The sequence below is a fragment of the Babylonia areolata genome, chromosome 8 (genome assembly GCF_041734735.1).
Source record: "Babylonia areolata isolate BAREFJ2019XMU chromosome 8, ASM4173473v1, whole genome shotgun sequence".
Lineage (NCBI taxonomy): Eukaryota > Metazoa > Mollusca > Gastropoda > Neogastropoda > Buccinidae > Babylonia > Babylonia areolata.
The window spans coordinates 23,164,604-23,174,603 of NC_134883.1; the positions used below are offsets into that span (position 1 = coordinate 23,164,604).

Sequence of the window (10,000 nt, forward strand, 5' to 3'; positions counted from 1 at the left end):
CGGACCGCAAATCAAGTAAGCACCGGCACACAGCATACTGCCAATCACTTTTAAGTTCCGTTTAGTTGACAGTACGTAGTGGATCTGATAAGAAAAGGAGAAGAAAAAAAGAACAAAAACGCAAATAAAACAAGCCAAATGTCCTTGACTGTGTTTCAAACTGACCTGCAAATAATTGTGGAACGTTTCTTGGATGATAACGTGACGAAATATTTGCGTTAAAAGCACCCTGGGGTTTTACGCCCAGACTATATGATTTCGCCTGTCATGAACCCTTTCACCGCCAAGCTCGCATTTATACACAGGCGTGGTAGAGGACCCATGTCACTGAAAGGTGACCATTCATTGGTCTGTTATCCAGGAACCTACTGCTCTTAATGTTCGGTGGTAGGATAGGCCATATTTTCTATATATCGCAGAGGGAATCCCCAGCTATTCTTAGCCACTGTCTTTTCTGTGTTTACACCACAAGGGAATTTTGTACTCTAAATTGACTGGCGGTGAAAGGGTTAAGACAGTCATTCCGTCGTTCAGGAAAGAGTTGGGGGGGCGGGGGGGAGGGGGGGGCGGGAGGGGGGACAGTAGGCAAGAAAGAGAGGGAGGTTGACTGGGGATGGGGAGGGAGAAAAAGTACAAACAGAATGACAGCAGACAACATTGACCTCTCACGGTCCCAGTCTCCTCCGCACCCCCAGCCTCCCCCCTCCCCCCTCCCTCCTCCTCGTTGGCTTACCCACGATGTCGTATATCAGCTGATCACGTGGAAGACTGACTTGGTCTGGATCTCTGGCACTGCAGGTGAAAATCTCAGTCCCCACCGCCACGTCCTCCCTCACCAAGACTGGCTCCCCGGGCAAATTTGTAAAAGTCTGCAGGTGGTAAGAGAAAGCGGGTTGACAAACAGGAAATGTGATGGAGGAGGAGGAGTACAGAGAGAGGCGGGGGGGGGGGGGGGGGGGGGGGCAGGAACAGAAAGACTGACAAGCAGTGAAAGAGAAATAGACAGAAAGAGAGACAATCAAACAAACACAGACAAAACGTGAGACACACAGAGAGAAAGAAGAAAGAGAGAGGGTGCGGTGGAGAAAGAATGAGAGAGAGAGACGGAGACAGACAGCAACAGAGACACAAAGACATCATAATTATGATCATCTCAAACTTTTGAAATTTTGATCTCAAGTTTCTTCATCAAGAGCCACAGCAAAAAGGGGTCAAATTCAATCAAAGTCTTGTGGCAAGACTAACCAGTGAGATTTAAAAGAAATAACAAAACGAAACGAAACGAAACAAAACAAACAAACAAACTCACTGGGTTTTCATTGACGTCGTCCACTTGAATAGAGATCACCATGGTGACACTGTGTGGGTCCACAGGGTCGAGGTCTGTGGCTGTGATGGTGACGTCATAACGTGAAAGGCGTTCAAAGTCAAGGCCATCCGCCAAAGTCAGGTCGCATGTTTCATTGTCAAGGTTGAACTTGTTGCCCACATTACCACCTGTATTTTGGGTGGGTGTTTTGGGGAAAGATGGCCATCACCATCATCAATCGTCTTCATGATCATAATCGATCATAATCATAATCAACATCATCATCATCATCGTTAACAACAGCAAACAACAACGAAAATACCACTACCACCGCCACTTTCACCATCATCGTCACCACCACAATCTTCATCATCTTCATCACTCACCACCTGCACCACCACCATCACCACCATTGCCACCGTCGCCACTCACCATGATCAAATTATAACCACCATCAACCACCACCATCGCCACCTTCATCGTCGCCATTATCAGCATCATAATCAACCACCACCACCACTGCCATCGTCATAATTATTACCAACAAGATCACTACCATCATCTTCATAATCATCTTTTACCACCCTCAGCTAACACCACCACCACCACCATCATCATCATCATCATCATCAGCTTCCACTAACATCATCAACACAATCACCATTGTAATAATTCTGATCATCAGGAGCGTAGTCATCATCAGAATTTCGTACAGAAGTTCCCGAAAGAAAAATGCTGTGATAATAGCTCATCAAAGGATGTGTTGCTTATGTCGAAAGGCTTTACATCTGTTTTAATAAGCCCTATGTACACAAATGATCTCTCTCTCTCTCTTTGAGTGAGTAAGCGAGTATGAAGTGAATGTGTGTGTGCTTCTCTCTCTCTCTCTCTCTCTCTCTGTATGCATGCGCGCACTTGTGTGCGTGTCTGTGTATCTGTGTCTGTGGCTCTGTGTATGTGAGCGAGCGTGAATGTGTGTGTGTGTGTGTGTGCGTGTGTGTGTGTGTGTGTGTGTGTGTGTGTGTGTGTGTGTGTGTGTCTGTGTGTCTGTATGCATGTGTGTGTATGGGTGAGTGCGTTTGTGTCTCTCTGTCTGTTTGTCTGACTGACTGCTTGTCTGTCCAACATTTGTCTGCGTAGTTTTCAGTCTTGTATTTTTACACAACAAATGAAAATGGATAAAAAGATAATAATTATAAAATAAATGAGTGGTAGTGTTAGAAGGATAGGGATGTTCGCGTGCGTGTGCGTGTGCTTGAGTGTGACGATGTTATTCGGCCGTTAGTGCATGCACATGTGTGTCCGAGTACGTGCACGTGTTGTTTACCGGTGATGAAGAATGAATGTTGCCCACTGGGCATGGAGGCACTGTCCTCGTCAGTCACAGTGCACGTGAAAACCGTACTTCCCGTGAGCGAGTCCTCTGGCACCATCACCGGTAGGGAGGTAACGTTGACAAATTTCTGCACACCCAAAACAAAGTTTTAAGGAATGTATGAATAGCTATAAACTAAATTGTTACGGTGTCAGATAAGTGCAAGAATAAGATGACGAAAATCATAATGACAAAGCATGGCAGTGCAGACTTTTTTTATGAGAATTTTTTTTTGCCAGCTGCCTTAATACTGAGTTTCGCCCAATATCACATTACCTGGAAAGACAGTAAAAACGGGTCAAATACAATTAATCCATTCGAGAAGACACTAACCATCTATTTTACAAGAAACACGAAAACAAATAAACACACTCACAGGTTCTTCATTCACGTCATCCACTTGGATTGATATCACCATGGAGGCACTGTGTGGGGCTGCAGGGTCAAGGTCAGTGGCTTTGATGGTGACGTCATAATGTGAAAGGCGTTCAAAGTCAAGGCCATCCGCCAAAGTCAGGTCGCATGTTTCATTGTCAAGGTTGAACTTGTTGCCCACATTACCACCTGTATTTTGGGTGGGTGTTTTGGGGAAAGATGGCCATCACCATCATCAATCGTCTTCATGATCATAATCGATCATAATCATAATCATTATCATCGCCAATGATAACAACAAACAATGACGAAAATACCACTATCATCACCACTTTCATCATCATCACCACCAACACCATCATCACCATCATCATCATCGCCATCATCATTTACTACCTACTTCACCCACCACCATCACCACCCCTGCCATGATCATCATCATTAGCATCACGAACCCCCACCAACGCCACTTTCATCATCATCCTGATCAGTACCAAGATCAATCACCACCACCACCACCACCACCATCTTCATAATCATTACCACACCATCAACACTACCATCATCGTTATGATCATTACCACACCATCACCACAGCCATCATCGTGATCATCATTACCACCCTAAACCACCATCACCACCACCATGATCATGATCATCATCAGCCTCCATTATCATCCTCACCACAATTACCATTGTAATATTCTTGAGCATCAGGAGCATAGTCATCATCAGAATTTCGTATATAAGTTCCCGAAAGAAAAATGCTATAATATGGGCTCATCAAAAGATATGTTGCTCATGTCGAAAGGCTTTACATCTGTTGTAAGTCCTGTGCACACAAACATTCTCTCTCTCTCTCTTTCTCTGAGTGAGTAAGTGAGGATTAAGTGAATGTGTGTGTGCTTCTCTCTCTCACTCTATGTATGCATGTGCGTTGGTGCGTGCGTGCACGTGTGTGTGTGTGTATGTGTGTCCCTGTGTCTGTGGCTCTGTGTGTGCATGCGAGCGTGCGTGCGTGCGTGCGTGTGTATGTGTGTGTGTGCATACGTGTGTGTGCGTGTGTGTCTCTGTGTCTGTCTGTCTGACTGACTACTTGTCTGTCCAAGATTTGACTGTGCAGTTATCAATCTTGTATCTTTACATGACAAATGAAATTGGATTTAGAAAAAAAGTCATAAAAGGGCAGGTAGTAGGGTTGGAAGGAAAGGGATGTGCATGTGCAGTTCGTCCCTTTGTGCTTGCCTGCGTGCGTGTGTTCGTTCTTTAGTTTAACGTCTTTTCACTGCAAGTGATATTAGACGAGGGAAGGAAAAAAATCGAGTGGGAGGAGGGGGAGGTGTGGAATTACTGTGTACGCATACGAGTAAGTGAAAGTGTGTGTGTGAGTGTGTGTGTGTATGTGTGTGTGTGTGAAAATTATTGATGTAAGTTTTGTTTAAATTTGATTTAAGTGTGTGTACGTGCGCGTGTTGTTGTTTACCGGTGATGGAGAAGGAATGTTGTCCGCTGGGAGAAGAGGCACTGTCCTCGTCAGTCACAGTGCACGTGAAAATCGTACTTCCCGTGGGCGAGTCCTCTGGCACCGTCACTGGTAGGGAGGTAACGTTGACAAAATTCTGCACACCCCAAACAAAGTCTTGTAAAAAAAACAAAAGACAAGCAACTGTATGAATAGCTATAAACAAAATGGGTATGGTGTCAGATAAGTGGAAGAATATGATGATGGTAATCATTAATAATAAAACACAACAGTGGAGATGTTTTGTGTTTTTTAATTAAATAAAGACAATTATTAGCCAGCTGCCTTGATACTGAGATTTGTCCAATATCACATTACCTGGAAAGACAGTAAAAACGGGTCAAATGCAATTACATACATATTTTCATGGCAAGACACTAACCATCGAAGTTTAGAAGAAACAAAAAATCAAATCAAAACAAAACAAAAACACACAAAAAAAAAACACCCCACACTCACAGGTTCTTCATTCACGTCATCCACTTGAATAGAAATCACCATGGATGCACTGCGTGGGGCCGCAGGGTCAAGGTCAGTGGCTGTGATAGTGACGTCATAACGTGAAAGGCGTTCAAAATCAAGGCCATCCACCAAGGTCAGGTCGCATGTTTCATTGTCAAGGTTGAACTTGTTGTCCACATTACCACCTGTATTTTGGGTGCGTGTTTTGGGGAAAAGTGGTCATCACCATCATCAATCGTCTTCATGATCATAATCGATCATAATCATAATCAACATCATCATCGTTAATAACAGCAAACAACAACGAAAATACCACTACCACCGCCACTTTCACCATCATCATCACCACCACCATCATCATCGTCATTATCATAATCACCAATACGACCACCATCATCAACATTGCCATCATCTTTATCACTCACCATTACCACCCCCAACCACCACCACCACCATTGCCACCATTGCCACCCACCATGATCATCATCACAACCACCACCAACCACCACCATCGCCACCTTCATCGTCGTCATTATCAGTATCATAATCAACCACCACCACCACTACCACCATTGTTATAATTATTACCAACACTATCACTACCATCATCATCATAATCATCTTTACCACCCTCAGCTAACACCATCACCACCACCATCATCATCATCATCAGCTTCCACTATCATCATCAACACAATCACCATTGTAATAATCTTGAGCACCAGAAGCATAATCATCATCAGAATTTCGTATATAAGTTCCAGAAAGAAAACTGTTATGATAATAGCTCATCAAAGGATGTGTTGCTTATGTCAAAAGGCTTTACATCTGTTTTAATAAGTCCTGTGTACACAAATTATCTCTCTCTCTCTCTCTCTCTTTGAGTGAGTAAGTGAGGATTAAGTGAATGTGTGTGTGCTTCTCTCTCTCCATCTTTGTATGCGTGCGTGCGCGTGTGTGCGTGCCTGTGGCTGTGTGTGTGTGTGTGTGTGTGTGTGTGTGTGTGTGGTGTGATGTGTGTGTGTGTGTGTGTGTGTGTGTGTCTGTATGCGTGTGTGTGTGTGTATGTGTTTGTGTCTCTGTGTCTGTTTGTCTTACTGACTGCTTGTCTGTCCAACATTTGTCTGCGCAGTTTTCAGTCACAACAAATGAAATTCGATTAAAAAAACAAATAAAAGGGCGATAATGTTGGAAGGACAGGGATGTACGCGCGTGTGTGTGTATGCTTGAGTGTGATGATGTAATTCGTCCGTTCGTGCATGCGCGTGTGTGTGCGAGTACGTGCGCGTGTTGTTTACCGGTGATGAAGAAGGAATGTTGTCCGCTGGGCGCGGAGGCACTGTCCTCGTCAGTCACAGTGCACGTGAAAACCGTACTTCCCGTGGGCGAGTCCTCTGGCACCATCACCGGTAGGGAGGTAACGTTGACAAAAGCCTGCACACCCCCAACAAAGTCTTAAAGTATGAGAAACAACCGTATAAACAGCTATAAACTAAATGGGTACATTGTCAGATAAGTGCAAGAATATGAAGATGAAAATCATAATGACAAAGCATGGCAGTGCAGACTTTTTTTCTTTTTTTTTCTTTTTTTTCTTTTTTTTTTTTTTTGCGAGCTGCCTTAATACTGAGTTTCGTCCAATATCACATTACCCGGAAAGACAGTAAAAACGGGTCAAATAAAATTAATCCATACGAGAAGACACTAACCATCTATTTTAGAAGAAACACAAAAACAAAAAAACACACTCACAGGTTCTTCATTCACGTCATCCACTTGGATAGAGATCACCATTGAGGCACTGCGTGGGGCCACAGGGTCAAGGTCGGTGGCTGTGATTTGGACGTCATAACGTGAAAGGCGTTCAAAGTCAAGGCTATCCACCAAGGTCAGGTCGCAGGTTTCATTGTCAAGGTTGAACTTGTTGTCCACATTACCACCTGTATTTTGGTGGGTGTTTTGGGGAAAGTTGGTCATTACCATCATCAATTGTCTTCATGATCATAATTGATCATAATCATAATCATCATCATCGTCGTTAATAACAACAAACAACGACGATAATGCCACTACAACCACCACTTTCACCACCATCATAACCACCACTTCCATCATCATCATTGTCATCATCATCATTCACCACTAACTACCACCACCACCCACCATGACCATCATCATTACCGCCATCAACCACTGCCATTGTCATAACAATTACCACAACCATCACCACCACCATCATCGTAATCATCATTACCACCCTCAGCCATCATCACCACCGCCATGATCATGATCATCAGCAGCTTTCACAATCATCATCACCACAATCACCATCGTAATTTTCTTGAGCATTGGCAGCGTAGTCACGAGAATTATGTATTACAGTTCCCGAAAGAAAAATGCTACAAGAGCTCATCAAAGGCTGCGTTGCTTATGTGGAAAAGCTTTCATATATTTTGTCCTGTTCACACAACTTCTCTCTCTCTCTCTCTGAGAAAGGGAGTGTGTAAATGAGTGTGTGTACCTCCTCCCCCCCCCCCCCCTCAATCTTTCTCTCTGTATACGCGTGTCTGCGTGCCTGTGTGTTTCTGTACGTGTGTGCGTGTTTGAGTGTACGTGTGTGTGTGTGTGCGTATGTGTGCGTGCGCGCGTGTGTATGTGTGTGTGCGCGCGCGCATGTGTGTGTGTGTGTGCGTGCGTGTGTGCTGTCTGTCTGTCTCTCTGTCTGTCTGATTGACTGCATGTCTGACCACATTTGTCTGTGCAGTTTTCAGTTTTATATCTTTACAAGACAAACGAAATCGATTAAAAAAAAACAACAACCATAAATAAAAGAGTGGTAGTGTTGGAATGATAGGGATATGCGCGTGTGTGTGCGTATGCTTGGATGTGACGATGCTGTTCGTTCGTTCGTGCGTGCGCGTTAGCGTGAGGGCTTGTGAATACGCGCGCGTGTTGTTTACTTGTGATGAAGAATGAATGTTGTCCACTGGGCGCAGAGGCACTGTCCTCGTCAGTCACAGTGCACGTGAAAACCGTACTTCCCGTGGGCGAGTCCTCTGGCACCGTCACTGGTAGGGAGGTAACGTTGACAAAATTCTGCACACCCCAAGCAAAGTCTCTCTCTCTCTTTTTTAATGTCAAGCAACTGTATGAATAGCTATTAATACTAAATGGGCACTTTGTGAGATAAGCGGAAGAATATGATGAAGATAATCATAAATGATAAAATAAACAGTACAGATTTTTTAAACAGCAGTTGTAAGTCAGCTATCTAAAAAGCTCACTACTGAGTTTCGTCCAATATCACATTATCTGGAAAGACAACATGATGAAAATATAACAGCAGCAGCAACAACAACAACAGCTACTGCTACTACTACTGCTGCTGCTGCTGCTGTCACTACTACTGCTATTGCTGCTGCTGCTACTGCTACTACTATTAGTATTAATGCTTGGGTCAGCTCCTACTTCTACTACTTCTGCTGCTACTACGCATCCAGTACTGCTATTGTTGCCACAGCACAGTTTGCTGTTGTCAACCATGACAGCATGATACTTCTTGCCCTCCACCTCCACCTTATCACCATTATGATTATCATCGCTGTCACCAGTCATCATCACCACCATCAGCCTGCATATTTACCATCATCAACCATCATCATCATCATGATCACCAGTCACAATCATCATCTTCGCGATCTTCGTCGTCAGGATTATCGTTATCATTATCATCATCGTCGCCGTCAATGATGATGATCATCAACACCACCATTATCATGGCGTCGTCAATTATCATCGTTACCATCATCGTCGTCGTCATCCATCATCATCATCATCATCACCATGAATCGACACTGCAGACGACTAGTCGTCATCGTCGTCAACATCATCATCATCAACATTAGCAGCAGCAGCAGCAGCACCCTCTCCACAGCAGTGACAATGTACATTACCACCATCATCAACCATCATTATCATCATGATCACCAGTCATTATCATCATCTTCGTGATCTTCGTCGTCAGGGTAATCGTTATCATCATCATCATTATCAACATCGTCATCAACCATCTTCATCATCAACATCAGCAGCAGCAGCAACAGCAGCAGCACCCTCTCCACAGCAGTGACAATGTACACTGGGAACACACCGGACTGTACTCGTTGACGTCCGTCACTTGGATGGTGAACGTGACACTCGCTGACCACGGCGTCACGAGGTCAAGGTCGACGGCCTGAATAACCAGGTCATACTCTGACCCACTTTCGTAGTCCAGCGGCCTGGCCAGGGTGACGTCACAGGTGGCGTTGTCCACTGAGAAAAAGACCTCGCCAGTGCCTCCTGTGTGAACAGTTATATATATATATATATATATATATATATATATATATATATATATATGGGAGGCATCGTGGAAATACAACTCTCTCTCTCTCTCTCTCTCTCTCTCTCTCTCTCTCTCTCTGTTATATGTTAATGTGTTTGCACACCTTCATGAGAGGCAATGACCTAAATTTGAATGAATCATCATACGTATCCGTATTTCTCTCTCTCTCTCTCTCTCTCTCTGTATATATATATATATATATATATATATATATATATATATATTCCATCTATTTTGTATCCAGGTATTCATTAAAACTACAAAGTTCAACCGATCTGCTGTTCAGTCCTGTTCTCTATTCACTCACCCAGTCAGTCACTGAACAAAACACTCTCCGCTCTTTCTCATTCATGGTCTGCTTCTCTTTCAGTCAGTGTGAGTGCGTGTCTGCCTGTAGACACTTGCACCCATGCACAAGCTCGCGTGCATATTGATGTATGAGATTTTCATATGTGTGTGACAAGTTGCTATAATAATATTGCGTCCTATTACACAGCATGCCATAGCATAGACCTACATGATATCATATGTGATATCGTGTCCTATTGCATTGTACTGTATTGCGTTATA

At 43.8% G+C, this 10,000-nt stretch overlaps 2 protein-coding genes across 2 annotated transcripts in view; both read right to left on the reverse strand.

Moving 5' to 3' along the window:
- Positions 1-6,463, reverse strand: part of LOC143285240 (cadherin-23-like) — a 20,729-nt gene extending 14,266 nt beyond the window's left edge. Inside the window, exons 1-7 of the mRNA XM_076592498.1 lie at positions 6,342-6,463; positions 5,041-5,228; positions 4,543-4,678; positions 3,061-3,248; positions 2,637-2,772; positions 1,310-1,497; positions 734-869 (exon numbers count right to left, since the gene is read on the reverse strand). Coding sequence (XP_076448613.1) covers positions 734-869; positions 1,310-1,497; positions 2,637-2,772; positions 3,061-3,248; positions 4,543-4,678; positions 5,041-5,228; positions 6,342-6,447 — 1,078 coding nt within the window. The 5' untranslated portion in view covers positions 6,448-6,463. The remainder of the gene's footprint in view (positions 1-733; positions 870-1,309; positions 1,498-2,636; positions 2,773-3,060; positions 3,249-4,542; positions 4,679-5,040; positions 5,229-6,341) is intronic.
- A 271-nt stretch (positions 6,464-6,734) lies between these two features.
- LOC143284664 (cadherin-10-like) overlaps positions 6,735-10,000 on the reverse strand; it is a 5,706-nt gene continuing 2,440 nt past the window's right edge. The window contains exons 4-6 of the mRNA XM_076591579.1: positions 9,194-9,384; positions 8,004-8,139; positions 6,735-6,983 (exon numbers count right to left, since the gene is read on the reverse strand). Of these exons, the coding sequence (XP_076447694.1) occupies positions 6,748-6,983; positions 8,004-8,139; positions 9,194-9,384 (563 nt within the window). The 3' untranslated portion in view covers positions 6,735-6,747. The remainder of the gene's footprint in view (positions 6,984-8,003; positions 8,140-9,193; positions 9,385-10,000) is intronic.